At 51.7% G+C, this 27821-nt stretch overlaps 3 protein-coding genes across 5 annotated transcripts; 2 read left to right on the top strand and 1 right to left on the bottom strand.

Moving 5' to 3' along the window:
* Window positions 1-13224, bottom strand: DXO (decapping exoribonuclease). The gene is made up of 7 exons (XM_029585881.1): window positions 12965-13224; window positions 11257-11672; window positions 10611-10837; window positions 10230-10449; window positions 5929-6064; window positions 5660-5754; window positions 1-4593 (listed from the first exon to the last, which is right to left on the bottom strand). Exons 2-7 carry the CDS (start codon window positions 11664-11666, stop codon window positions 4473-4475), a joined length of 1209 nt encoding a protein of 402 aa, XP_029441741.1. The 5' UTR covers window positions 11667-11672; window positions 12965-13224; the 3' UTR covers window positions 1-4472.
* A 24-nt stretch (window positions 13225-13248) lies between these two features.
* Window positions 13249-20278, top strand: STK19 (serine/threonine kinase 19). Of its 3 annotated transcripts, none has more exons than XR_003853797.1 (7): window positions 13249-13397; window positions 13962-14079; window positions 14527-14672; window positions 14771-15006; window positions 15418-15515; window positions 16241-16468; window positions 18646-19071. XR_003853797.1 is itself a non-coding variant. In XM_029585886.1 (7 exons), exons 2-7 carry the CDS (start codon window positions 13974-13976, stop codon window positions 19248-19250), a joined length of 780 nt encoding a protein of 259 aa, XP_029441746.1. In that variant the 5' UTR covers window positions 13249-13397; window positions 13962-13973; the 3' UTR covers window positions 19251-20278. The 3 variants fall into 3 exon arrangements, 2 of the variants coding, with proteins under 2 accessions (XP_029441746.1, XP_029441747.1); XM_029585886.1 differs by lacking the exon at window positions 18646-19071 and adding an exon at window positions 19205-20278 and having other exon boundaries at window positions 16241-16388; XM_029585887.1 differs by lacking the exon at window positions 18646-19071 and adding an exon at window positions 19205-20278 and having other exon boundaries at window positions 13273-13303; window positions 16241-16388.
* A 723-nt stretch (window positions 20279-21001) lies between these two features.
* On the top strand, window positions 21002-27148 carry NEU1 (neuraminidase 1). The gene is made up of 6 exons (XM_029585882.1): window positions 21002-21229; window positions 24130-24322; window positions 24437-24699; window positions 24842-25024; window positions 25366-25585; window positions 26291-27148. The coding sequence occupies exons 1-6, from the start codon at window positions 21104-21106 to the stop codon at window positions 26506-26508; spliced, it is 1203 nt and encodes a 400-aa protein (XP_029441742.1). The 5' UTR covers window positions 21002-21103; the 3' UTR covers window positions 26509-27148.
* Window positions 27149-27821: the final 673 nt, after the last annotated feature.

Raw genomic sequence — 27821 nt, 5'->3', positions numbered from 1 at the left:
TTCATAGATACAAAGGCCTTTATTTAAAAACCTGTAGGTGGGAAGAACAGATTTTTCTCAGCTTTAGAATGAATATTTGTGCACGCGGAGGGGAGACCATGGACTGTCTGTCACTGTAATTATAAAAATGTCACTGAAAACTCTGTTAAGCATTTTGTTGTCGTAGAACCTTTAATAAAAAAAAAAAAAAAAAGATATAGTTTCACACAACTCTGGGGAAGAATGCTGTTCTTTCGGCGAGGGGAGTCCGTCTGTCAGGCTCTCTGTGTAATGCTTTTCCGTAGCGCTGTATGTATGCATAGGGACATACAGAAAACGTCCCCTGCGTTCATGGCCAAGAAGCAGTCTTGCTTTAATCTTCCTTGATGCGATGAAATATCCAACTCGGATACATTTACTGCTCCTCTGCGTCCAGTCCAGATGAATGGGTTATGCCCCTGCGAACAGCGGAGGGAGACAGATTTAACAGGCTCGCCGCCGTTGCCCCTTACATTCACCCGTGCTGACCTCAGCCTGCCAGTATTCTCTGTCTCCAGCAGATCGTAGGTGAGCACCTCAGCAGCAGAGCAGTGCGCAGGGGCGGGGAGGACTCGTTTCATCCTGAATGCAGCTCATGAGGTGAGAGAATCTCTCTCCTTCTCTTGGTTAGACCAGTGCCTTGATCAGGGGGCCTTCGGTTCCTTTTTCTTAAGGCTGGTTAGTGTGGGATTAGTGCCCCTCTCCTCTGCCTAATCTCCACTCAAAAAAAAAAAAAGAGTTCCTGAACATACCCAGATGAGTGGGTTTATGCCTCCCTACCAGCAGATGGAGGCAGAGAACAAAACTTTGAGGCACTGCTACGTAACCGAGAGTGCCACCTGCAGTCCCTCAGTATTTCTCTGTCTCCAGCAGGTGGTAGAGGTGCAAACATTAAGGGTTAGGTCAGAGGAGGTCGGCTGAAGCTCCACGAGGTGTTAGGCGGCTTCGTGGGCCATCCCTGGGCTTTGTCCGCAAGGAAGGGATTTTGATACATCCATACCTGGACAATTGGCTCAGTTGGACGAAGTCAAAGGAGGAATGCGAGAGGTCTTCAGAGAGTGATGAACACCTTATGGTTGCTGGGTTGGGTCATAAATGTAGCGAAGAGTCACTTGGAACCGACCCAGTCCTTGGTGTAACTGGGGGCCCACTTCGACACTCAGAAGGGCAGTGGACTGGGTGGTGAAGTTGCAATCCCCAGCTCAAGCGTCATCTTCGGTTGACTGTTCCAACAGTGTGGGGCTATTTGCAAGTCCTAGGGTCCATGGCGTCCACGTTGGATTAGGTTCCATGGGCATCTGCACGCATGAGACCTCTGCAACAAGGGCTGTTGTCCAGATGGAGTCCATTGTTGGAGACGTACCATCTTCCACGTGGCTAGCAGGGAGCAGATGGCTGCCATGGCTGAGCATGAGAAGAAGATCACACTCTGCGGTAACTGTGGAAACCCTCAAGCTGCAAGGCAGGGATGCAGCAGAACTCTTGTTGCGCGTGCCTGGAGGAAAGGGGGGTGCAGAGTAGCAGCTATTCTGGCTCTTGGGTGGGGTGGCGACGTCGCCAGGGCCATCTGGGCAGTCTGACCTGACCCCCGCTGGCCAGTTTGGAAGCCAGGGGTGGCCAGGAGTTGAGGGCAGCTGGTCAGAAAGGGTTTGTATCTTTGATTTCCCCTCTGAAACCATCCTCCTTGGCTTGGGCTTCTATGACCAAGGAGTGAGTTTGTTGTCTGCACCATGCTTTTTGCATGGGGCATGGTTGAATCCTGCAATCCCTCTCCCGCCGGGTTTCCCCACTTCTCGGCCAGATTCAGGAGATAGAAAAGGGGTGGATTGATATCTAGAGGTCGTCCTTGCTGCTTTCCCTAGTCCTAATACAGGGAGACAGGATAATGTCAGCTGTGGCATATGTGATTCATCAGGGAGACATCAAAAGCCATCGTGTGTCAGAAGAGATGGACTTGCTCCTCCGTTGGACAGAAGGAAATCGGAAGGTGATATCAGCCTCGCACACAGCAGGACTGCAGAACCCTTAGGTGGATTTTCTCAGCAGTCACGTGGCTGATTCCAGGAAGTGGTCTCTTTGTCTCGGATCGCTTTTGATCAGAGGGTGGGCAGGCGTGGAGCCCCACTGCCGGATCTCATGGTGACCAATTTGAATGCATAGGTTTTACAGTCGAATAAAGGAAAAGGGGGGGTTACCAGGGCTAGACACCTTGATCCAGCTTTTGGCCCTCGGAGGCGAGCCTGTTCCCTCCCTTGAATTGTTTGAAGGATTTTGAGGCACGGGATCTTAAGCGGTTCTAGTGGCTCCAGACTGGCCCAGGAGCCCCCCGGTACGCAGATCTCATCAGCTTGCTAAGACAGGAATGTGTTTTGGCTCTCCTACAGCCAAGGGATCGGCTCATGCAGGGTCCTGCCCTTCACGAGGATCCAGGTCGCTTCTGTACTGCAGCTTGGCCCTTCAGAGGGGCCCCTTTTAGTTCAAGGTTATTCTCGTGAGGTAGTGAATACTCTTAAAGGCCAGGAATTGATCAACCCCTCTAGCTTGTGTGAGGGTTTGGAGAATGTTTTGTACGATGGTGTTCCACTTGGCAGGTTCTTCTTACACATTCCTCAATCCTGGCCGCCTTACAGGATGGTATGGGCATGGGATTAGCTCTTCATTCCTTGAAGGTACAGGTCGCAGCTATTGCCAGGTGTTTTGGGGGGGGGAACCTTTGTCGTCCCATCTGGATGTCTCTCGATTCCTGATAGGTTTCAAACGCATCAGCCCACTTGGGATCTGAACTTGGTGTTATCCTTCTTGGTAGGTTGCCAGTTTGAACCCATTAGATCAATGTCGCTCAAGCTGCGTGCTGTGAAAGTAGTGTTGCTGGTGGCTGTTTGTTTGTTGGGCTAGGAGGGTTTCAGAGTGGCAGGCGCTTTCCTTCGGGGAGCCCTTTTAGCAGATCGCCAGCGATATGGTCGAGATTCCTTCTCTGCCTTCCTTTCTTCCAGAGGGGATGTCGGCTTTTCAGTCGGATCAAGTGGTCCGGTTGTCATTGTTCTGTAAGCAGCTTGGGGGGGGGGGCGACTCCCAAATTCTGCATTCCTTAGATGTCGAGAGAGTGCTTGTGAGGTAGCTGAAGGTCACTAATGATTTTTAGAAGAACAGACCCCCGCGTTTTGTGTCTTTCATCGGTTGCACGTTGGATCAAGGAGGTGGTTGCGGCAGCTTGTGTTGAGAAGGGTTAAGCCATTGCCCAGGCGAGTCGGGCAGCTTCCTGGGCGGAACTTCGTTCGGCGTCTCCGCGGGAGATTTGTAGGGGCAGAAAGATGGCCTCCCTTCCATTCTTCTGCAAAGCATTACCGTTTGGAGGTGAACGCTACAGGGGGCGGCCTCGGGCACTGTGGAGGATTTGAGTGGGTTTGGCAGGATCCCACCTTGAGTCCATCCCATTCATCTGGATGGGTCTGACTGGATGAAAAAGGGAGAAAAATGTCCTATGAGTCCAGTCAGACCAGTCCCAAACCCCCCCCCCCCCCCCTTCTCCCTTCTTGCCAAATCTGCTGCTAGTTTTAACTTAGACGAAGGAGGGTGTCTGCACGGCCCGTGTCCCGTAGCTGTCGTCCATGTTAGACCTGTACAAAGTTCGTTATTCCTGGGGAGGGTTTTTGTTTTTTGTCTCGATGATAACTTAAGAAACTTGAATATTCTTTTTTGTTTATCTTGTTACAAATAATACTGAGGTCAGGATGGATGCGTGGAAGGGGTGAGGTCACTCAACCTGTCAATCTGTCTCCATGGGCTGCTCAGTGGGCAATAACCTACTAGTCTGGACTGGAGTCCCGGAAGGGAGATTTTTTGTCGTTAAGATTATATTTCTCCATTACAGCCTTTGCTGCACCACAGCTGCAAAGAGCCAAAGTATCTATTTCCAGTTGGGGGGGGGGGGGGGGGGAAGGGAGGGGGAAACGGAGGAGAAAATTTAAGAGGAGACTGCGTGGCAACCATTCTCAGACACGAGTCACCTAAGAGGTACGTTACATTTTCTTAGCATATCAAACCCCCCCCTCCCCTCATTTTTAAAAATGAACTGTTTGCTTTTCACCCGGTCCCGATTTCCCCTTTCTCTGCCGGCTCGGCAAGGGTAATTTGGAAACTTCCATCCCCCTCCCCACAGCACTAGCGGAAGCGGGCATCCCACGTCAACTACGTGTTCTCACACACACATGGAAGGGATGGGAGGCCGGCTCCGCGCCTGGAAAGGAGGCAGGAGAAACCGCGCTGGGAAACCAAAGAGAGTCTCCCAGCAGAAGGAGAATGCAGGAGACAGGCGCCCCCCCCCCCCCCCCAGAAAGCAGCCTTAAGTGTCACTAAAATGAGATGCAGGTAGGTGGTGGATGCCGCCTATCGCCAGTGAGGATTGCGAGGTCATCGGGGCTGGTCCTGGGCGTCCTCTCTCCCCCGGCCGGGGATCAGGTCTCGGGCTCCGTCATGGAACGCACGTACCAAGCAGGCAGGAAGGCCAGGGCGGGATCCTTGGGCGTGCTGTACGAGACGTCGCTGCCAGGCTCCCAGGAGAAGAGGTAGACGACTCTAGGCCAAGAGAGAACAGGGAAGGGGGGGGCCCGGCGACGGGTTAGCGAAGCAGGTCATCACTCTGCGCGGGCGAAAGCAAGGCTCGGCGCGGGCGCGTTTCTTTCCCGAGGCGCTGGTTAGTATGGCTTTCCAGCGATTACTTTCTGAATGAACTTGGAGCACTTTTTTAAAAAGTTTTGTACGACTCGACACAAACCCTTATGCTGCTGGGAAGGTGACGGAGCAGGGTTTGCAGCGATGGCTTACGGAAAGTTACATCTCCTCGGGAGGACGTGAGCTTACGTGGGCGTGTTTTAAAATCCCAAAAAGGAGGTGCCGCCGGCGCACAGAGGAGCACGCCTGAAGCCGTGTCTGGCGTGCGCTGCTCTGCCCACTGAGCCCGGGTCCGTTCTAGAACCGGCACTTTCTCACACAAAACTCGGCTTGCTGTGAGTTAAACCGGCCCCTTAATTATTGGCAGAATTCTGCTTTACTTTTAATAAGCGGCACCAGCCCTCGAACCAGGGCACCCACCCCCCTCCCCTGAAAGTCCGTGCCGGGGGGGATACCCAGACCTGAAGCCCTCTCGCCCCCAGGAACCAGTCGCTCCTTTTGACAAATTCCTTTTTTGGCCTAGCCCAGACTCTTAAGAGCTGCAGAGGCTTCTGCCATCGCAGTCTGGACAAAGAGCATTCCCTGTACATACCCGGATCAGTCCAGACACCTGGGAGACAGAGTAAGCACACAACGGGGAAGCTCCTTTAGTAAATAGGCCCCTTGCAGAGTTGTGCATTTTGTTGCTTTGGACCCTCTACAGTTCACAGTTTTGGGTTTAGTGGCGAGATTGTTGGACAAGCGACAGGGCGGGGGGGGGGGGGGGGGGCAGGCAATTGTTTCGTCAGTTTAGGGGAGAACTCCCCTCCCCCCACATCCTCATCGCTGTGATCCGTTTCCTTTCTGCACCGATAACGCGATGAGCACAGAGAGGAAGGGGCGACTGATCGGAATGGCGGCAGCTGCCCCTTCAGGGCTTTCATCACCACAGGGGAGGAAACTGGAAGGAGAGAGAGAGAGAGAGACTTACTGGGGGTCGTCCTGCGTCGCTGCTTTCTTCACGAAGGACAGAAAGGCGCTGCAGAAATTCATACAGACGGCCGGTTTCCAGCTGTTCCAGTCTCCCTGCAACAAGAGAATAAGCTTCCATGCCAGTCTGCGCGAGGGGCAGCTTGTACTGCTGCTGGGGGGGGGGGGGGGGGGGGGATCGTATGCACATCTCGGTGCATCCAAAGAGGAAAAAAAACCAAAATCCCCACGCCCTACAGCTCAGCCCGGAGAATTTGGCTTCTCTGTTACCCGGATCAGATGGGAGATCTTCATGGTTTCGAAGGTCTTCAGCGATGCCACCACGCCTTCCTCGTCTCTGAAGCCAGCCACGATGCGGGGTACTCCTGGCAGGAAGGACTGCGCCCACCACTTGATCAGTTTGTACCTGGGGGGGGGAGGGAAAGAGGACCGTGATAAACGTGCAGCAGACAGTGAACCAACACCCTCCTGGCCCCAGGCCTTCCGCAGCTTCTCTGTTGCGACCGGATATAATGCAGCTTGGAGAAGAAAGGAATGCACACATCCGCTGTTAAATTGCTGTAAAGGCTGCATGTTCGTGGGACCAGTTCTCGCTCATCTTCCGTCTACTATCAGTATCCCACTACTGACACCAAGCCTAAGGGTTACATATCGTAAATGACGGCAGAAAAAGACCTGATTAGACCATCCAGTCTACCCAGTTGAGATTCTTTCATTTTGAGTAGAAAAGCATACAATACCCATGAGCCAACCCAACACAGGTTCCTCGCCCCCTCCATGTCTTGTACCTAAATGTCTACCCCTTTCCTACCACTGCCCAGTTCCAAGCATGCCAAGAATCTGGTAAAGGACTGACCACCTCCATTGCAGGCCATGTTATCTTACTTTTTGATTCTTACCAGTCTAGCACTAAATCCAACAGCCAGCTTCCCCGTACGTGCCCAGATCAGTCCAGACTCCTGGGTTTTGCCTCCCCTCCAGCAGATGGAGACAGAGTTTCGCAGACACCACATCATAACCCGGTGTGCCACCTGCAGCTCCTCAGTATTTCTCTGTCTCCAGCAGATGTAGGAGGTGCAAAAACAGCCGTTCTGTACCTATTAAAGGAAAAAAAGCACAGTTTAGACTTGTTTTCCTCCCAGAATGTTGGTAGGTCCTGGTGGGGGCCATCCCTCCTGGTTCGAGGTGGACGGGCAGGGGGTCGGGGGACCCTGGGTGCTCAGTCTTTTCTCGCCGGGAGGCAGTCAGCTGGCAGATCCAGTTCCCTCGCCTCCGGGAGCACTTGTGAAACCTGCTGCTAATCTTCGCCTCAGGGAATTTGTTTAATTTTCTTGTCTTTTGATTAAGTTTAGAAGAAGGCTAGTTATCCAAAAAAAAAGTGCAGGAGCAGTTGTTTTGAATTGCTTTCCCGGTCAGCGATGGCTGCACGTGGCTGCTTTCGGCAGGGGCTTTGTTTCAGCGGCTCCCGCTAGTGTTTTTCTGCTTCAGGCGACTGTTGCCGATGCAATGCGTGCCTTTCGCGTATCGGTCAGTGTTCCCGGTGCCTCTCTCTGGGGGGGGGGGGGGGGGGGAGAGAGCACATCGGGAGCTACCACAGACGCAGAGACTCGGCAGCGCGGGCCAGGTAGGTCTTTGGCTGCGTCGGGGGAACGGTGGCCATTTTGAATTCCTTTGTGGCTGCTACAGAGGCCGCTGCAGGGGGATCTCCCCTTTCTTCTTTTGCTGGGGTTGCATCTTTTGCGCAACCGTCCGGTCAGAATCCTGTCAGACAATTCCGCGAGGGTGGCCTGCATCAACGCCCAGGGTGGTACCAAGAGTCGAGCGGTGGCTCAGGAAGCGGAGATGCCGATGTCCTGGGCAGAAGCAGCATCTGGCCTTGATAGTGGCTTCTCATGTATCGGGGTCCGACAACAAGTGGATCACGGAGAAGGGGAGCTTATCGGTGGAGGCAATGAATTTCATTACTGGCCGATGGGGCTTCCCTCGTGCATCTGATGGTGACTCGGCGGAAGGCCGAGGTACCCCCGCTGCTTCGGTCGCAGAAGAGAGCAGGGAGCGGAAGGGGGTCGATGCCCTGGTTCTGCCTTGGCCGCACGCCATTCTGATCTACGTGTTCCCGCCCTGTCCTCTGGTGGGCCAGGTTGTGAGGAGAAGAGAGATCCACCCAGGAAAGGTGATTCTCGTGGCTCCAAAGTGGCCACGGAGACCTTGGTTAGCAGTGGACGGCCCCCTCTACCAAATCTGCTGCGTCAGGGCCTCGTATTTTCAGGTCAAGCGGCTCGGCTTTTGAGAGGAGGGGGATTAAGGAAGAAAGGGGTGTCCTGAGGATGTTATTTCTACTCTGTCGCAGGCTCGAAAGACTTCCACTTCCTTGGCATTTGTCAGGGTTTGGAGGATCTTTGAGTCTTGGTGTACGGAGCAATCAGGGGCGCAGATTCTGGCTTTTTTTTTTTTTACAGAGAAGCCTAACGAAAGGTTTGTCCTTCAGCTCCCAGAGAGTGCAGGTGTCGGCCCTGGGCTGTTTTTTGAGGCCAGGTTCATGGAACAACCCGAGCTGCGCATCCGGATGTGGTACGTTTCCTTCAAGGGGCGAAGCATTTGCGCCCCCCCCCTGTTCGTAACATGTGCCCTTCTTGGAGCCTTAACTTGGTCCTCAAGGGCACATGTGAAGCACCGTTGGAGCCTCTTAAAGGGCCACCTTGAAAGATCTCACTTTGAAGGTGCTTTTCTTGGTGGTGATTTGTTTGGCTAGAAGAGTGTCTGAACTTCAGCCCTTGTCACATACGGAGCCTTTTTTTGCGGATTTCAGACTCTGGGGTCTCTTTGCGGACGGTTCCATCTTTTCTGCCGAAGGTGGCTTCAGTGTTTCACTTAAGTCAGTCAGTGGAGCTTCCGGCTTTCCCAAATCTGGAGGTCGGTGCGCCTCGTGCAAAAGAATTGAAGACCGTTGGATGTCAGAAGAGCTTTGTTGCGGTATCGTCCTGTCCCGGAGGGGTTAAGGGCTCAGCCTCCTGGGCAGGATGTCAGCTCGTGTCGCCGCAAGAGGTTTACAGGGTGGCGACTTGGAAGACTTTGCCTACCGTTGGCAGACGGTACCGATTGGACGTCCAGGACCCGGAGGTTCAGGAGTTGGGGTGAAAGTGAGCTTCGAGCGGGATTCTCGTGATCCCACCCCAGTTAGGAAAGCTTTGGTACTTCCCAACTTCCTCTTTCCAAGGCTCATTCGGGGGATATTAGTTTAGTTTATTAAAAGTTTTTGCTGTCTTCGCTTGGGTACTTAGTAATACTGAGAGACTGCAGGTGGCACACCAGGTTCTGCAGTGGTGGGTGCGAAACTTTCTCTGTCGCCATCTGCTGGCAGGGAGGCAAAACCCAGGAGTCTGGACTGATCTGTGGTAATTAGCAGGTAAGAACCAATTTTCCTTTACGACCCTTGCCAGCAGGCATGGGGGTGACCTGCACGGAGCGGCAGTTACCACCTTTACAACTGGTGTGTTTTCAGGGGTGGTCAGCTGTTATTTTTAGCTTGATCTTAGTTTTGTGTTTTTCCCAAGGGGTAGGAAGGAGGGCAATACCCTCTTTTTGGTTAGATACATGGGGCCAGTACCTTGAAGGTGAGGGACAGGATTTTAAATCTGATATGTAGAGAAACTGGGAGCCAGTGTAGGGGAGATTAAAAGGAAGGAGGCATGTTCCCATTTCTGCTTCCTGCATTTTGGAATATCTAACATAGTTTGTGATATCAGATAAAGACTAGCAAGTTTTTTTTTAGGGTAGTAACTGCTGCTCCGTGCAGGTTACCCCCGTGCCTTTTGTTAAGGGTAGTGACTGCCGCTCCGTGCAGATTACCCCCATGCCTTCTGTTAAGGGTAGTGACTGCCGCTCCGTGCAGGTCACCCCCATGCCTTTTGTTAAGGGTAGTGACTGCCGCTCCGTGCAGGTTACCCCCGTGCCTTTTGTTAAGGGTAGTGACTGCCGCTCCGTGCAGGTTACCCCCGTGCCTTTTGTTAAGGGTAGTGACTGCCGCTCCGTGCAGGTTACCCCCGTGCCTTTTGTTAAGGGTAGTGACTGCCGCTCCGTGCAGATTACCCCCATGCCTTTTGTTAAGGGCAGTGACTGCCGCTCCGTGCAGATTACCCCCATGCCTTTTGTTAAGGGTAGTGACTGCCGCTCCGTGCAGGTTACCCCCGTGCCTTTTGTTAAGGGTAGTGACTGCCGCTCCGTGCAGATTACCCCCATGCCTTTTGTTAAGGGTAGTGACTGCCGCTCCGTGCAGATTACCCCCATGCCTTTTGTTAAGGGCAGTGACTGCCGCTCCGTGCAGATTACCCCCATGCCTTTTGTTAAGGGTAGTGACTGCCGCTCCGTGCAGGTTACCCCCGTGCCTTTTGTTGAGCGGCAGTTACTCACACCATGCCTCCTATGCATAATGGAAGTCCCCAGCCCTGCTCCGATCCTGCCATCACACTTGCTGCATCAATCGATACCCCACGTCCACCATCAGGATCCCAGTACTGACAGTGAAGTGTGAATGTGCATGGGCTGTTTTGCAGTTTAGCGGCAGTGCGTACCTGTTGAAGCTACGCTGTTGGTTGGCACTGTGCATTTCCTTTGATGTCTTCAGCTCCACATAGCAATCGGGTGCCTTCTGACTCTGGTAATTGGGGTCTGTGCAGTCCACCTCCCCGGCAAAGAGCAGGGAGTGCCCATTCAACTTTGTCTGCACCACAGTGCAAAACGCCTCGTTGGTGTTCACCACCCCGCTTGCATCTGGCACGCCTCCAGGTGCGGCTTCACAAAAAGAGAAAATTACAACCATTCCAGCACTGACTTAAGTACACACACAGTAACGGGTGGCAGAGTGGGATTAGAACTTGTCACCGTGACAGATGACGGAAGCAGTGGGAATGGAGCTTGGGCCTGCAGGGAGCAGAGGAGTCTGCGCTGCTCACCTGAGCACATGTACTGCTCGAACTTGTAGCCCATGTACATGAGCTCCTCCTGAGCCGCCGTCCGCTCCTCTCGCCGCCTCTTGGCCTCCTCTGTCTCTACCTCGCTGATGTAGTAGGTGCCGCGAAAGAGGGTCACAGCCAGCTGCCATCCTTCCTGCTTCTCATAGGGAGTGGTGAGCACTTTAGTAAGGTGGCCCCGCCAGGTCACAAAATCTTTGTTCAGCCAGCTATTGGTGAAACATAGAAACATGATGGCAGAAAGAGACCCTGTGGCCCATCACATGTTAAAACACAGTTACTAGCTGACTCAGCTTCTGAAGGGAGACTTTAAACTCACTATTGGTTTTAGGAACTTACATACTGTATTGTGGAATTTGTAAGTCCTGGGTCTGCTATGTGTACAGTAGCACTACAAGTGCCAGAGACAGAAACTTAACTGGCCTTAAGGTCTCCCTAAAAAAAAAAAAAGGGGGTCACTCTGCAGCCCTATTAATGCTCTCTGGCATCACAAACACATTTAAATGATTCATTTCATATAATGCTACAGCTCAGAGATAATCTTGGAAAAGATATGAGGCTGCGCACTAATGAGATTTTTCCACTGAGGCTGCCCAGGACAAGATTTCTTCCCCCCTTCCCATCTAACCTTGATGGTGCAGTCTCACTGTTAACAGCCCCAGCCCGCAGGAGGCCCCGGTTCTGCTGGACCCAGCATAGCAGGTGATCCAACCGCTCCTTAATGCTCTCGTCCTGTTTCACATAGCGGTCCCGGTAGCCGTCGCGCAGGTCAAAGTGTGGGCCCTCTCCAGTTGGTGGTGGCGAATAGTAGCGCAGCTGGCGGGAGTCACCGAAGAATTTCCGCGTGGCATCCAGGGAGAAGTGGCCTATCTCTAGTGGCTGCTTGTAGAAGGGGAAGGCAGCATCATAGAGATCCTCCTGAATGCGCAGTATGCTGGGGGGTGGTGTGGAGTGGAGGCGCTTGCCTGTCTCTTCTTGCTTGGCATCTCCCCCACGCTTCATACTTGAGCGTCTCTCAGTTTTTGAGGTGTCCCCCATTGCTTCCTGCAGAAAGCAAGAAAAGGATGAGGATTGTTAGGAGAAGGGAGGAGTAGCCTAGTGGTTAGAGTTTCAGGATACAAACCAGAGAAATGGGTTCAAATCCCACTGCCACTCCTTATGATCTTGGGCAAGTTACTTTAGCTTCCGTTACCTCAGGTGCAATCCTAGATTATAAGCCCTCTGGGGATAGGGAAATACCTGAATGTAATCCATTTTGAAGTGCCAAAAAGCAGGCTATAAATAAATAGGAACAACAGAGAGCATGCCCAGCATTTTATGCAATCCTATTGGCTGGGATGGGCACCACTCATAATGTGTCCAGAGCCATTAGGAAAACCAGGCAATCGCCTAGAGAGTCAAAATTTGGGGGGCAGCAAAATTCTACTAGCACAAGGCCCAGAGGGGCATCATGCCACTACTGCCAAAGAAGGGAGTGTACTGGACCCACTGTTGGTAGAAGGAAGCACTGTGTTGAAGCTGCTTCCAAGAGGTAAATTGGAGAGAATGGGGAATACACAACTAAAAGTTCCCTAAATTGCTAAATGCACTTGCACCAGCCTTGTACTTGTAATTGTGGTGTTTTCACCAGTTTGGAGGGAAGAGGCATGCTCAATTCCCATTTGCTCCTCCTGGGTTCATAATTTTACTTTCACAGGACATCCTGCTAATCAGAATGACTACTGCACCCAATTATTAAATGACCTCAATAATAACTGCAATCATTTTCTGGACCCCTAAAATATTCAAGGAGCCCAGAAATCCCTGGTATCTAACCCCCCCTGGGCTCATTTTATCTTTCTGTCTCCTTCTCTCCCTGCTTTAATCCCTGGCTGGAGCCAGCACCATCAAAGGGATATAAACAGGATGGAGTCAGGCCAAAGGCTGGCCACAAAAATGGTCTAAAGCATAGGGGGACAGACTGAAAGAGCTCAGCTGGTACACCCTAGAGGAAAGAGGAGATACGATCTGAGAAATTCAAACATCTCAAAGGTTTCCATGCAGAGGAGGCCCTAGTACAAGGGATCATGGGATGGGAGTAATCTAAAGGAATACTGCTTTACAGAGAGGGTGGAGGAGGCGTGGAACAGCCTCCCAGTGGGGATAAAAACAGTATCTGAATCCAGGAAAGCATGGGGCCCAGGCCCCGCCCCCCTTCTTAAAGAGATTTTCCCTGCCATTTCTGGAGAGGGGGTAATCATACTTGCCAGGGAAGAGAGCATCAAGAGCCCGACGGAGGACGGGAATAAAACGTAAACGAATAAAGAAATGAAAATGAAGCACACAAAGAAAAATACCTTTTTTTTCCCCCACGAATTACTTTAAAGGGGGTCCTGACGTTATCCGGACGCGCCGTTTACGGAAAAAGCGACTCCGCTGACGTCACATTTAGGCGCCTCGCCAACCCAGCGACGCGACTAGGTTTTTGTTTTTTTTTATTAATTTTTGTTTTTGTTTTTTTTTTTATTTTCAATACCTTCACACCCTCTCTCGCAAAAGAAAGCGAAGAAAAGAGGGGGGAGAAGGGTGTCGGGGTAGAGTTCCTGTTCCGGGACGCTTACGTCACATCTCGTGGGTGGCACTGACGTCGCATCCGCCAGCTCCTCCTCCTCCCCTTCCGCCTGCGCCGGCAGCGGGTGGGTGTTTCATGGCTTCCTCTGCGCCGTTGGTGGGGGCGGCCCCGAAGCTGGTCTGCTCCCGGCTCCTCTCTCTTCAGCTTCCGGGGCTGGGGTACGCGGAAACCTCTCCGATTTTGTAACCTGCACCATCCTCCATCCACCAGCATCGCTCTCTCCCCACCCCTCCATCTAGCACCGACCTCCCCAGTACCATTCTTCCCCCAAAACAGCATCTCCTGCCTACCCCATCCATCCCTACCCTCCTTAACCCACTACCAGTGCCACTCTTCCCCCCCCCCAGTAACATCTCCACATATCTGTCACTAGCAGCATTCTCCTCCTAAACCTCCAACCCCTTGCAGAAAACGAAGAGGGACCGTAAAAACCTCTTCTTGCAAGTAGATTTCAAACAGGGAAGACCCTGAATAATTCAAGGGGGTCAAAAAAAAATCTCTCGTGCCTAATATTGCGCTCTCACTGTGACCCCTCACCCCGTCCCTCCCACTCCTGACATATTTTCTGTTTCTGCCTTTCTCTCTTTCTCACGGTTTTCCCTGACATCTGTCACTCTTGTTCAGAAAATCTACATGAAGACGGTCAGTCTCCTGAAATTTGTAAAATGTACATGTTTGTCTCTCGCTTTAAAAAAAAAATAAATTGTATTCTGATTTAAAAGGTTAACTTCGCCATGATCAGGAAGAGGCGTTTAATCTTGGACACATTTAAAGCAAAGAAGCGGAAAGCAGATCCCGGAGATGGGCGTGAGGATGGTACCTCTCGCCCTCTGTTCCCAGGTAACAGAAAAGCCTCCCCTTCCCAGCAGCTCTGAACTGGGTGGTTTTTGTTTTTTTTTTTTATATGGGATGGGAGTTGAGATAGAATTGGGGGTGGGGGGGGCTCTAAGCTTTTTCTATCTTGTGGCCTTGCTGTTACTAAAACAGGAAGTTACCATCCTTTGTGTATCCCCCTTTATTTTTCTAAACATTCTAATAAAGTGCGTTACAAAAGGAAGAAGGAAATAAAAGAGGCTGCTAGGAAAGAATGCAAGTGTGCTAGAAATACATTACACAAAATTTATTTTTAGGTAGTGCCATAGGGTTACACAGCACTGCACAGCAGCAGTTACAGTGGGGGAACAAAGACAGTTAAAGCATTGGTAAGTAAGGAGCACTGCAAATGTAACTCTTACTGTTTGGCTCATCTGCCTGTCATAAGTTTTTGTTGCCTTGTTGCTCTTTCAGGGGTGGCACAGGATGCTCGAGGGGCACTGAAATACCTGTCTTCTCTCTTCCCTCGTAAACTCTTTAATGATGCACTCCCACCCCTGGTCTTTAAACACCAGATTTATAGTCTCATTCAAGACAAGACTTTGGTGGATCGACAGCTGGTATGTGTCCACGCATACACACACCCAAATAGAGCGCAGGCGTCAGCAGTGCACCCTTCCCTCTCACGCCCTTTCTGTCTTTGTGATTTTTGCCACAGAATGAGCTAAAAGACAGGGGAGAGATCCGCCTCTTCCAGGTTGGGTTCTCTGCAGACGCATTCGGTGTGGTTTTCATGGAGGATTACAGGGACCGAGTGCTGGCAGGCAGCGCAGGAAGGGGGTACTCGCTGGCAGTGCAGAAGTTTCTGGAATCCGTGCTGACTTCCTGCCCTGACCTCAGCTTCAGCAAGGAGAAAATGTTACAAGAGTACTCGTTCCGGGACAGGCAGATCACGTAAGGATAACCCCCTCTTCCTGTGATGAAGTGTTGGGAAAGATTTTCTTCCTGGGGAGCATAACGGAAAATGTACATGCCATTTTGTCTTCCTCCAGACCAACATGGACAGAGAATAGAAAGCTCAGGATGTTTTTGTATTACCACTTTGCAGTAGCCAAGTGTTTATAAAACAAACAATTTTCATTTCATAATAGTTTTATTGGGTTGTCATAGTTCTGTAGAGGAACAAACTATTCTGAATTCAGAAATGTGAGTGCCCTCTGTCCTGATGGTGAGCAGGTGTAAGGTGGGAATCTGAATAAATCTGGATTTCCTGTTCTGATTCTCTGGCAGAGAGGGTGGATGCTCAGAGTGACCCCACTCCCATCCATGGTTTTGCTGACCTGTATTTTTCATGGTGCCTTACAGGGAACTAGTGAATGCCGGAGTCCTGACCGTGAGGGATGCAGGGAGTTGGTGGCTGGCCGTGCCTGGAGCGGGACGCTTCATAAAACATTTTCTGCAAGGTGCGTGTACACCGTGGTGCCAATGGCATTGGACGTATGAGAGTTTAAACTGTAATCAGTTGCCTCTAGGAAGCTGGGATCTGCTCCTTCTCATTGTGTAACCTTGAAGTGTAGACTGCTATAAAGTGGAATAGATGAGGAGAAGGTCCATTAACTGCTATTAATCAAGTTGACTTAGGGAATAGCCACTGCTATTACTGGCATCAGTAGCATGGGATAGACTTAGTGTTTGGGTACTTGCCTCAGGTACTTGTAGCCTGAATTGTCCACTGTTGGAAACCGGATGCTGGACTTTGATGGACCTTTGGTCTGACCCAGTATGGCAATTTCTTATATTCTAATCCCGCCCTGTCATTGACTGTACCCAGGAGAGCTCCAGATCCTATGTGACAGAATCAGAGACCTCCTATGCTGGGTTCTGGCCATGATGTAACCAGTGACATCATATATAATTTGTGAATCAGTGAACATGAAGTTATTTGTGACCTCACATCCATTGTGCTTTCTTTGGGGCGGTATGTGTGGTCTATGTAATAACATAAGTCTTCACAATAAGACATTAACCTTTATCAGCTTAGGGTGATGAAATAATCAGAAGGTTAAACAGTTTTTCTTTTTCTCTCTCTTTTTAACTTGTGCATTCTTGACGGTTTGACAGGAGGGGGCATGGCTGTCCAAGTAATAGTTACAGCAAATAAAGGCTACAAATGGTTTTCCACCCACAGGTCGCAAGGTCCTGCTGGGAATGATCAAGAAGTCCAAGTACAAGGAGGTGCTGCTGTCAGACCTGCAGGGCCGAAAGGTGCCCACCTCCGTGAAACTGGGGCTGCAGTATCACATTCATGACATCATCGGGGCGGAGCTAGTGGACTGGTAATGTATCCCAGCTAAAGGGTGGCGGGGAGCCATAGTAGTAGAAAATGGTGCTCTTTTGTTTTTCTGCTGTTGAGCAGCACCAACATAGAAGTAGAAGCTATCCTAAAAAAGATGAAACCTGCCACACACCCCTCAGACACCATTCCCTCAAAAACCCTTCTCTCTATTACCCCCGCCATCACCAAACCTATTAAGGACCTAATCAACTGCTCCATTACCGCAGGTAGTGTCCCAAACCCACTCAAACTGGCCATAGTTAAGCCCCTCCTGAAGAAATCCACCCTTGACCCCACAGACCCGGCCAATTACCGCCCGATTTCCAATCTTCCTTTCTTATCCAAAGTCCTAGAGAGGGTTATTAACAAACAACTGACGGACTTTTTAGAAGACCACAATGTCCTCCACACTAAACAGTTCGGTTTTCGTAAAGCCCGAAGCACCGAAACCCTACTACTGGCCATGACAGACACCATACTCAAAGGTATGGATCACGGAAACTCGTACCTCCTCGCCCTACTAGACATCTCAGCTGCCTATGATACAGTCAACCATCAAATACTAATGGCCCGCCTAGCAGAAATAGGCATCGCAGGTACAGCTCTATCATGGCTCTCCTCCTACCTTACAAACAGAGAATACGTAGTAAAAATCGACAAGCACGAATCCTCACGCATACCTATCACGCAAGGTGTACCCCAAGGCTCATCCCTATCCTCCACCCTCTTTAATATTTACCTCCTACCCCTATGCCACCTCCTCTCCGACCTAGGCCTGAATTTCTTCCTATATGCAGATGATGTGCAGATTCTCATACCGTTTCAAGAATCCATAAGCGAATCCTTGCAACGATGGGAATCCTGCCTCACCACCATAAGCGCCTTGTTATCTGAACTCCATCTAGCTTTAAACACTTCTAAAACAGAATTACTTATCATCTCCAACCAACCTGAACGTTTCACTCTCCCCATGCAACAGAACACTCCTCAAAATACTACCACAACCCTATCACAGACCCAGTCTGTAAGAGACCTGGGCGTTTTCATAGATCAGCACCTAAGTTTTAAACCCCACATCAAAACTCTACTTAAGGGGGGTTTCTATAAACTTAACATCCTAAAAAAACTCAAACCCCTCCTCCACACCAATGATTTCCGCACAGTCATACAGACCACCATGCTCACAAAATTAGACTATTGCAACTCCCTGCTACTAGGACTCCCCGCCACCACCATCAAACCCCTTCAGATTCTACAAAACTCCATGGCCAGAATCATAACCGGTACGCGCAAAAGAGACCACATCACCCCCATACTAAAGGACCTACATTGGTTGCCCATCTCCTTCCGCTCACAATACAAAACCCTCACCATCCTTCACAACACCCTACATAAACACAACCACACCTGGCTCGATGAAATGCCTCATTACCGCTCCTCCAACCGCCCCACAAGAACAACCCATACAGGTACTCTCCACATCCCATCCCTCAAAACAGCACACTCAACTCATACCAGAGGGAGAGCCTTCTCTGTCGCTGGCCCCACCCTCTGGAACTCCCTCCCCACCCTCCTACGCCAAGAGACATCCTTTCACAAATTTAAGAAAGGAGTCAAGACATGGCTTTTCCGACAGGCCTACCCCGACACAAATCAAATTTAATATCCCCTTTAGCCCCCTTGCTCTACCTTATACCCCTTGCTCCCCCCCTTTCCCAGGTCCTTCCTCTGAAGAAAACCTTTTACCCCATTGAATACCACCTACTTCAACTCTCCATAATCCTACCTAGTTAAGCGAGTCCATGTATATTAGCCATCTGTACATGGTATCCCTCTTTTCTGCCTTTCTCTCCCCTCACTTCTTCAAACAAGCCTTTTCTCCCCCTCCTTTCCTTTTCCCACTTTCTCTCCCCTTTTTCCTCAATCTATACCTTTCTTTTCCCTTACTTATCCTTCTTTTCCCACCCTTCCTACCTTCTACCCCTTACCCTCTCCCCCCCCTCGCCCTACCCCCCGGCCTACCCTTCTTACAAACCTACACTCCTCGTTTTCCTTTAACATTATTTATTTTGTTGTATTTTGCTTTTGGTTTTTCTGTTTGTTGCTTCTCGTTTTAGTAACATCCTATTGTTTCAATGTCATACTGTTATATTGTTATATTGTTATACTGTATTTCCCAATTGAGTTCTATGTAAACCGGCATGATGTGTTTCACGAATGTCGGTAAATAAAAGTTAATAAATAAATAAATAAATAAACAATGGATTGGAAAGCTCAAGATGTATTTCTCTGCAGCAGGGGGCAGCAGCCATGTGCCCACTGTGCGGCGGTGACGTCGCTGCATAGAAACACATCCTCTGCTTCGTATTCCTTTGGTGCTCTGCAGTATCGCAATTTCTAACCAGTAAAATAAGGGAGCTTAATACTGGGATTCACAGACGCAGCAGCCAGAAAATGCAGCCTGACTGGTGTATCCTGCAGATATCCCAGAAATGCTGATCAGATATTAACCAAATGGCTGATACAGTCTACTGCTCCAAAATAGAGAGGGTAGGGCGGTTTGTATAGAGAGAGGTTTTGAGGAACGACTGCAAGAAGAAATGCAGTAAAACTGTTGTTAGCAAAGCTATTTGTGACAGACACATTTTCATTCCAGATAGATATTTATTTTTTTTTTTTACTGCAGGGCAGTTGGCCTTTTAACAATTAAAAAAAAAAAAATACTGCATGAGGAATTGGACAGGGAACCCCAATCTAGTGCCTCTCTGCTGCCATTGGGTTGCTAACACCTGCTCCTCTCTCTCCCTTTTCTGCCAGTGTCACCACCACATCGGGAACGCTGCTGCGCCTGGCGGACACATGATCAGCAAAGTCCCCCCTTCCCCCGAGAAGAAAGAGGGGACCAGTGATTTTCCTATGAATCTCTTGCACTTAAAAGGAAAAAAGTCTATTTTTTGTTTAATGAATTTAATTTATTTTTTTTTGGCAGCAATTATGGGGGGAAAAAACCCCTCAAAGCACATAGGAGAAATTTCTGAAAATACGTACACTGGTGCTGTATTGTATTTAAAAGAGTGCTGACTTTATGGCTCTGTGCCCCAGACCCTCCTCTGCCTGACTCATGGCTTAATGGTTCTTGTTGGGCCAGAAACTCTCCCTTGTGGTGAAAGTTTTTTTTCCTGAGGCGCCAAAAGAAACTCTAGAGCTACAAGCCAGAGTGGACATTGTTGTGATATGAGACACAGCCCTGGGTTGTCTGCAGGCGGACAATTGGGTATGGGGCAAGCTGGGGAGTGGGTTTTCAGTGGCACTTTATTTCCTCAAGGGTAAGGAAGATAGCTGTCTTTTTAATTTATTGATATTGTGTGAGGGGCAACAAGCTGAGAAGCCTTTGTAAGTTGATAACTCAGAATATAGTTGGACACAGACACATGGCCACTACCCTCCTCCCATTCCAGAATGTGCTGACGTACTACTAGTGGGAGGACGGAAAGCTGAAGGGATATGTTCCTTTATTGGAAGCATCCATGGAACCAGATTCCAGTGAAAAACACTGCCTGAGCTTTGTTCTCTAAAGTCACTCTGCAGGAAGGGAGTGTAAACTGCAGTACAATCCAAGCTGGGATTCCCAGGAGCAGCTGCACCTGCTCAGGTACCACCCAGTGGGATTATTTATAGTTGGGAGCTTTTAGTGGTAACTCTTTTACAAATATTGACCAAGTGACCTTTAACCCCACGCTTTGTGCCATAATGTGTATTATCTGCAACTACCAAGCCTGCACCATCCACCAGCATGAGAAAAACCATAGGGAAGGGGGAAGATTATGTTGCTTCCTCCTGCTTTTGTTTCGATGTGCCACCTCTTTGCAATAAAAGCCATACCCTGTGACACTTTTGTAGAGAAGATGACAGTCATTTCTGTGTGGATGAGAGAGTATCCTGCTTGCATTTGGGGTGGTTGTGTGTGTGTTTGCTGGTATTACTATTGCTTATTTGTGCTGAGTGAATCTGTGCAGGTGTGCATCTGTTGTTTGTCTGTGGCAGTGCTCAGTGTGTTTAGAGGGTGGGAATGGCTCTGGTTGGTCGTTTGCGCTGTGGTTGGGAGGAGCTGTGCCTCTATTCTTTGTGGGATGGCGGGGAGGGTTTTGGTGGCTGGTGATACATTTATTGTCTGTCCTTTGAGCTGGCTGTGGATTGTGATTGGAGCCGTCACAGACCGGTTACAAGTCTATAGATGGCAGCAGGGTGAAATCAGAAGCAGCTTTCATGATGTGTGGGCCAAATAGGTGCCTGAGAGCAGGGGATGGGCAACTTCCGGTCCTGGAGAGCACCCTGAACACCCGACCGGTTAGGGGCCCTCCAGGACGGCTGAGCGTCAATTCCAGCCTGGAAATACGGAATTGAAATATTAAACTAAGCAGGAGAAGCTTCCAAAAGTAGGGGAAAAATACTTTATAAACATCAAAATACTTTATAAACATCAAAATACCTGCCCAGAGGAAGAAGTAAAAACAACAACAAAAAAAGGACCTTCAGGCTTGTGCAGCGTCACGATCATGGTCACGTGGGTCTGCTCACGTGCCTGCCCGCCGCGGGTGGCTTCGGTCACGTGATGCGGGGGGGCGGAAGCGCTGGCAGTAGAGAGTCCTCCCTGCGCGAGCGCCTGGTACCCGGATCAGCTGATCGCCCGCCGTGCGGGGCAGGGGGATACAATGTATGGGGGGTGATAGAGGGAGGAGGTGGGCTTCCCCTGCACCCATGCTGCCGCCCCTTCTCCTGGCCTGCCTAGGGGCGCTTCTAGTGCTGCTTCTTGCCGCCGATGGGGTCGATGCCTTCGCGCAGGTAAGATCCCTCCCTCCCTCCCTCCAAAAGAAGACGTAACCGTCTAATCTCACGCTTAATAGTAAAGAATGGGAGGGAGGGGGGCTTCGGATCCGCTCAAGATGAACAGTCTGAAGGGGGGGTTTGCTTCTGCTCAGATATTCAAAATGCATTTAAAACTGTCTTTGAATGGTATGTACGCTGCTTAACATGATACCGGTGGGAATAAAATATGCATGGTGGAATAACTTTTTTTCCCTTCCTTTTTAAACGAGAATTTGTTTAGGAGGAGGTGAGGTGTCAGCCTTTAATTTTTATAATGCTGTTTATATTCCATTATTTTAGTGCTCTATAGGTTCAGCTGATGCGAGAATATAACCCAGTTAACTTTCAGCATTAACTATTCCGGAGTAACCCAGTTTCTTGCCGGACCCTGCTCTTGGGGCCTTCTGATGCCTATAATATCGGTTTCCCTTGGCAGAAGCGCTGGGACCACAGCTCCCACCATGCACTGGGATTGAAAGTTTTGAAGAGCCGGGTCCGGCCCTGTTTCCAGGAGCCGGGTCATTCTGGCAGCTCTGCCGGTGGCGTGGTAGTGTCTGGCAGCTCTCCAGCCTCCCTTCCTGCATGTGACTTAGGAGTCAGGTGACTGAGGCTTTGTGGCCTGTTGCAAGTTTCGGGAGCTGGAAATTCCAGTTCTGTGAAATGGACTCTCACTTCCTTTCGAGGTGCAGAGGGATCTGATGCAGGCGGACGCACGCACGCATTTGTGTGAAAGCTGGAACACGAAAGCGTGTTGTCTTCCCTATTTGGACTTTCTCCTGTTTTGGTGCACATCAGTATCTTTCCCTGCCCATCGCCATCACTGGTCCATCTGAAGTGTTCGCTTTGTTGCAGCTCTGAGTGCTACCTGCTAAAAGAAAAACTTCTTTTACTGATCCGTCTGCAATATCATACACGCAGATTGCTAGGAGCATCCTCCGACAACTCAGTCACATAGACTACCTGGACGAATGCCACCTGGTCCCCCCCTGACTTATGCATGTCTTTACCAGTTGGACTATGGCAATGCTCGTTACTTGGGGTCGCCACTAAAAACACTCTCTTACCATTGCCTTCAACTGGAGCAGAACACCGCTGCCCTGATGTTATCTGGGTGCAAGTGCAGGGACCGCGTTACCCCCGACCGTCCGGGACGTCCACCGGCTACCGGTTCTCTACCGGGCCTGATTCGGAGCCCAGCGAGTTACCTTCAAATCGCAGAAAAACGACTGAGCCTTACCTATTCAAAAGACAGTCTGTTTCTCCCCCCCCCCCCCGCCCAGACTAAGATCCGAAACGAGAGCTCCCTGCTCCCAGAGCCCCCCCCCCCCCCTGTGTAGGTGGTGAAGAGGACCCACATAAAAACGGCAGGGGCAACCCCCAGCCTCCTCCCCTCCGTGAATCCTGCTCCCTCGGTGCCGGCGCAGATAAAGCATCGCCTGTAGTCTCCTCTCTCTCGGGTAAACCCAAACTCTCTCTACTCTCTTGTTTTTAGTTCCGGTTTGCAAACCAGCCACCGTGTGCGGGGGCAGCAGAGGGCAGGCATTTTCATCCCAATGCTGAGAATTTGTGGGATATGATGGCCGAGAGTGAATCTCCCCCACCCCGGAACAGCGTCTGGTACCCCAACGGGTGAAACTCCAAGGGGAATTCGAACCTTCCATCTTCCCCCCCCCCCCCCCCCCCCCAAAGAACCATTTTACTGGAATACATGGATTACATTCCCAAATTCTCCCCCGAGCCCGCGTGGCAGGTACGATGGTGCTCCCCTCAGATGCTGTTCCCCTTCACCTGTCAGACTCGCACCGGGACGCGAGGCTTGCAGGTCCTGGGCTTAACGACTCCCGGGCCACTGTGTCTTCCGCTCGGAATTCCCCCACTCCAACCCGTCTGGCATTGTGCAGGTCTCCCCCCGGACCCTCCTCACAACCCCTTAACTCCCACCCCTCCTGGCCATTTCCCGGAGGGGAGGCAGCGTCTCTTCTCCTCTCCCTGCAGGATCCCACTCCATATTTGGGGGGGGGGGAGGTGGTCCCCAGGCCCACCAGCCTACTCCCAGGTCTACTAAATCCTGGGGGTCCCTGTCACTCGGATGCCACCCGAGGAAAGGGCCAACTCCTGCCGAATCCTCCCGGCTTTGTACCTACCTGGGACACGCCTTCCCCTGCCAGGGGCCTAAACCCGCACCGACGCTACGACAACATAAAGTGACCCCTCCCTGTGGTCATTCGGTGGCACTGCACCCTCGAAACAGATTAGCCAATGAGAATCCCGGGTTCTCCCCCCACCCAAAATATCTTGTACGACTAGAACAGAAAAGAAGTGCTGTATCGGGGGGGGGAGGGGGTCTCCCTCCCCCCACCCCCTGACTATGCTGCCTGTCTGCTTATCCTCTGTAATATGTACCGCCCCGCACTGTATTGCATTGCACGTCACGTCAGTATCACTTGACAGGGAGAGGATGCTTTCCGCTGTACACAAAAGTTGTATCGAAGATGGCACGAGTTTCTTAAGGTCTCTGGTTTTTTTTGGGGGGGGGGGGGGGTTTCCCTTCTCTCTTCCTGCGAAGAACATACCATACTGGGTCAGACCGAGGGTCCATCAAGCCCAGCATCCTGTGTCCAACAGTGGCCAATCCAGGCCACAAGAACCTGGCAAGTACCCAAAAACTAAGTCTATCCCATGTAACCATTGCTAATGGCAGTGGCTATTCTCCAAGTGAACTTAATAGCAGGTAATGGACTTCTCCTCCAAGAACTTATCCAATCCTTTTTTAAACCCAGCTACACTAACTGCTCTAACCACATCCTCTGGCAACAAATTCCAGAGTTTAATTGTGCGTTGAGTGAAGAAGAACTTTCTCCTAACCCTTTTTACAGGTGACGCCCCTGATCACGGAGGAGCAGCTGCTCTGGGTCAGCGGCAGCGAGATCGGCGAGGTAGACACCTACCGCATTCCCCTCATCACCTACACCCCCAAGGGCCACCTCCTGGCCATCTCCGAGGCCCGGAAGTTCGGAGCCTGGGACTCGGGTGCCAAGTTTATCGCCATTCGGCGCTCTGAGGACAAAGGTGAGGGGGGGGGGGGGCGTTGGAACGAAGTGGGTGCTGATGGTGGGCTGGGGTGCGGGGCGCGGGGCGCGAGTCGCTAACGCTCTCTCCCTCCCCCCCCCCCAAACCCTGCAGGATCCACCTGGGGCCCGACCTCGCTCCTGGAGGACGACGGCTCGGTGGAGGACGGGCTGAGCCTGGGGGCCGTGCTGGTGGACGACGAGAAGGGTTACCTCTTCATCGTCTACACGCTCTGCGGCCACTACATCCGCTGCAACGTCTCCAGCACCATGGTGATCCGGAGCACGGACGACGGGCTGAACTGGAGCCGGCCGCGCAACCTGTCCCGCGAGGTGGGCACCAAGATGTTCACGGCCGGCCCCGGCTACGGGATCCAGGTGAGCAAGAGGGGGGGGGGGGGCGGCTCGTGCAGCCTCTCTCCTTCCACACACACACACCCCCCCCAATCTGGCTCTCCTCAGGGAGCCTCCTCCCTTCCTCTCCTCCCCGTATAGACGTAGCCTCTGTCCCTCCTTCTAGAAGAAGCAGGATCCCAAGAAGGGGCGCCTGATCGTGTGTGGGCACGGGACCATCAGCGGCGACGGCGTCTTCTGCCTGCTCAGCGACGACCACGGGAACACGTGGCGGAACGGGGGCAGCCTGAAGAGCATCCCCTACAACCAGCCCAAGAAAGCCCACGACTTCAATCCCGATGAGTGCCAGGTGAGAGCCTGCCTGCAGCCGGCCCACGTGCCCGCCCGTGTTTGTCGCCTGCCTGCCTCAAAACAAAATTCTGGACTACAGGTCCCAGCATGCAAGAGGGGAGGGAGACCAAAACGAACCAGGCCTGGATCGACATGGCAGAGAGAAATGGAGGCGGCCGCTGAGCCTGACCCGTACTGGATGGGCTCTGCATGGGGAGGGGGGGGTGGTGGAGACACGGAGGGAGCGTGAACAGGCGTACGTGCACAGGAGAGAGAAAAACAGCCCGATGATTCGCCCGACGGACGGGCTCACCTGCCTCACGAGGGTCTCCGTCTCCTTTTCTCCCCCCCCCCTGGCAGCCCTACGAGCTCTCCGACGGCACGGTGGTGATCAACGCCCGCAACCAGAACTTCTACCACTGCAGCTGCCGCATCGTGGTGCGCAGCCTCGACGCCTGCGACAGCCTCCTGCCCGAGCACGTCACCTTCGACGAGACCCTGGTGGACCCTGCCGTGGCGGCCGCCACCCTCGTCAAGAACGACGTGGTCTTCTTCAGCAACCCCGCCCACCAGAGCAACCGTGAGTGTGTGGCTGACGACTGAGGGGAGGGAGGCAGGGCCCCAGCACCCCCTCCTCTACCCCGTCCTCCCCTCCAGGTGGGACTCGTTTCATGAGGGAGGTCTCTTATCCGTACCCAAGTGTCCCAGCATGGCAGGCCTGGCCCTGCACAAGCGACACTCTTACGTGATAAGAGGGTTGCTGCCAACCACTCTCTCTCTCTCTCTTACTAAAATAAGTTCAGGCTTGTAGAGGTTTGGGGGCGCCTCCTGTCACGATGCTCTCTGCGCCTCGAACGGTTTTGGAAACAAGTGGGACGTTCGTTGGTGTGTGCACGAGGAGGCTGCCGCAGCGCACAAAGCTCAGGCTGTCTTTTGTTTTTGACGGCGGGGGACGGGGTTTGTAGCGGGTTCTCTTGTGTATAACTGATCCTGCAGGTTTCTGGCCCTGCGTCCGGCTGCTCCTGAGATCCCAGTTCTGATCCACTTATGTATATATATATATATGGATCATTCCTGTACGAAGGAATTAGAATACCAGGCTCAGGATGTGTTTCTTGTCCCTGGGGGGACGATGGAGGGAGGACGACAGCTGCTAAAGGTAAGCGACTGTGCTTCTCCGCGGTGGACGGGCTTAGAGTAAGAAACGCAGCCTGAGCTTTGCCCGCTCTTGCCACCGAGCAGTACCCAGACCAGATCCTGTCCCGCTTTCTCTCTCCGTCTGTAGGGGTGAACCTGACCCTGCGCTGGAGCTACACCAACGGCACCTCCTGGGCGCAGCAGACGGTGCAAATCTGGGGCCTTGCCAGTGGCTATTCCGCCATGACGGCGCTGGACCACGCCGTGGACGACGAACAGTACCTCTACCTGATCTACGAGAAAGGGCGGCGCGACATCACCGAATCCATCTCCCTTGCCAAAATCAATATCTACGGTCGCCTGTGAGGGGGCTCCAAGGGACAACGGGGCGGGGGCAGTCACTTGACCGTAAAACGTGGACCGGCTCAAAGTGCTGTGGAGCCGGGGCCTTAAATTATTCCCTGCGGGTGCCATTGTGCTCCACGGAGCCATCCTCTTAGAATGAATAATGTATACGTTTTTAACTTCCAAGCCGCCGGCCAGGGCTGTGATTGGTGGAGGGGGGGGGGGAGGGGTTACAAGCTGCGAGAGGCAGCGGCGGTCACCAGCGCCTGTGCCCTCAAGGGAGGGCTCTGAAAGGTGGGTGGAGAAGAGCTGGGGCCTGGGCCCCCTTTCACCAGTTTGCCATGCATTGTTGAAAAGGGGGAGGAGCTCTACGCTGGTTATCCGAATTTTTTTTTTTCTTTTTGGAAAAAAAGCCGGTGGTAGAATAAATGTTTGTGATGCGGCGCTGAGAGAGCCGGTGCTGCCTAATATTAAAAAAAAAACCCAAAACGTCTTTGCCAGAGGCAGGAGCGGGCAGCGGTGCTGCTGCTGCCGCTTAGCAGACGGGAGCCCCGGACGCTCAGCCGAGTCGCTCAAAAATGAAATAAATTCACGCTTTGTCTCCCATTTACCTGCTTCACGCTTCGCCTTTTGCCAGCATAAAACTGGGTCATGGATTGTATTTATTTATTTAGCATTTTTTTATATAGCGAGGTATAGCATGGATGCCTTCACTCCGGTTTACATATGGAACAACTTGTTACATTGAAAGATTTAAAACTTTAAAGTTTAACAATAGTGAGAAATGGCACCAGAAGAAGAGATATGAACAAAGAACATAGTGTAAACAGGGTAGATACACTGAATAGATAGGCAGAGATAAGTGGGTTCTTCAAAAAGGAGGAATCAGTGGCTTGAATCAGTAGAGATTGTCCAAATGGAATATTTAAAGTTGGCAGTTGAAAGGCGGCTTGAGCAGGCCGTCCTCCCGTGGGGAGTACACTGTCTGGGTCCTGTCTCGCTTTTGTTTCCCCCCCAAAGTCTGGAGTTTAAAGGTGGTTGTGTGGGGTCGGGGAGGTCTGAGAAGCAGGAGAGAGACCTCTTGTTCCGAGACTGCTCCTAGGCTATCAGACTGGCAGAGACTCTCGGCCTGGGGCGTTTGTAAGTAAGGCCTAAGCTGAGACTAGAAGTGAGGCAGGCCCAGGGATAGAATGTGACTCTTTACCCCCCCCCCCCCCGGTCCCACACAGAGGCAGCGACAGAGCCGGGGATTAGAACTCAGGCACGGGGAGATAAAAAGGACGCGCCCCCAAGGTCTGACAGAGCTAGGCCTTAGACCCGGGGCAGAGGGAGAT

Source organism: Rhinatrema bivittatum, unplaced genomic scaffold (genome assembly GCF_901001135.1).
Source record: "Rhinatrema bivittatum unplaced genomic scaffold, aRhiBiv1.1, whole genome shotgun sequence".
In the NCBI taxonomy this organism is placed as follows: Eukaryota; Metazoa; Chordata; class Amphibia; order Gymnophiona; family Rhinatrematidae; genus Rhinatrema; species Rhinatrema bivittatum.
The sequence above is the reverse complement of the archived record's forward strand: the minus strand, read 5'-3'. Positions and strand labels throughout refer to the sequence as shown.

What these genes read in the sequence shown, in the direction of transcription:
- DXO (XM_029585881.1), bottom strand. Translation starts at nt 11,666, where the DNA reads ATGGGGGACACCTCAAAAACTGAGAGACGCTCAAGTATGAAGCGTGGG. An exon ending in CGAGCAGTACATGTGCTCAG is followed by an intron (nt 10,450 to 10,610) that starts GTGAGCAGCGCA and finishes CTTTTTGTGAAG; the next exon opens with CCGCACCTGGAGGCGTGCCA. An exon ending in AGATCTCCCATCTGATCCGG is followed by an intron (nt 5,755 to 5,928) that starts GTAACAGAGAAG and finishes CTCTTGTTGCAG; the next exon opens with GGAGACTGGAACAGCTGGAA.
- STK19 (XM_029585886.1), top strand. Translation starts at nt 13,974, where the DNA reads ATGATCAGGAAGAGGCGTTTAATCTTGGACACATTTAAAGCAAAGAAG. An exon ending in TTCCGGGACAGGCAGATCAC is followed by an intron (nt 15,007 to 15,417) that starts GTAAGGATAACC and finishes GGTGCCTTACAG; the next exon opens with GGAACTAGTGAATGCCGGAG. An exon ending in CATAAAACATTTTCTGCAAG is followed by an intron (nt 15,516 to 16,240) that starts GTGCGTGTACAC and finishes TTCCACCCACAG; the next exon opens with GTCGCAAGGTCCTGCTGGGA.
- NEU1 (XM_029585882.1), top strand. Translation starts at nt 21,104, where the DNA reads ATGGGGGGTGATAGAGGGAGGAGGTGGGCTTCCCCTGCACCCATGCTG. An exon ending in GGGTCGATGCCTTCGCGCAG is followed by an intron (nt 21,230 to 24,129) that starts GTAAGATCCCTC and finishes CCCTTTTTACAG; the next exon opens with GTGACGCCCCTGATCACGGA. An exon ending in TCGGCGCTCTGAGGACAAAG is followed by an intron (nt 24,323 to 24,436) that starts GTGAGGGGGGGG and finishes CAAACCCTGCAG; the next exon opens with GATCCACCTGGGGCCCGACC.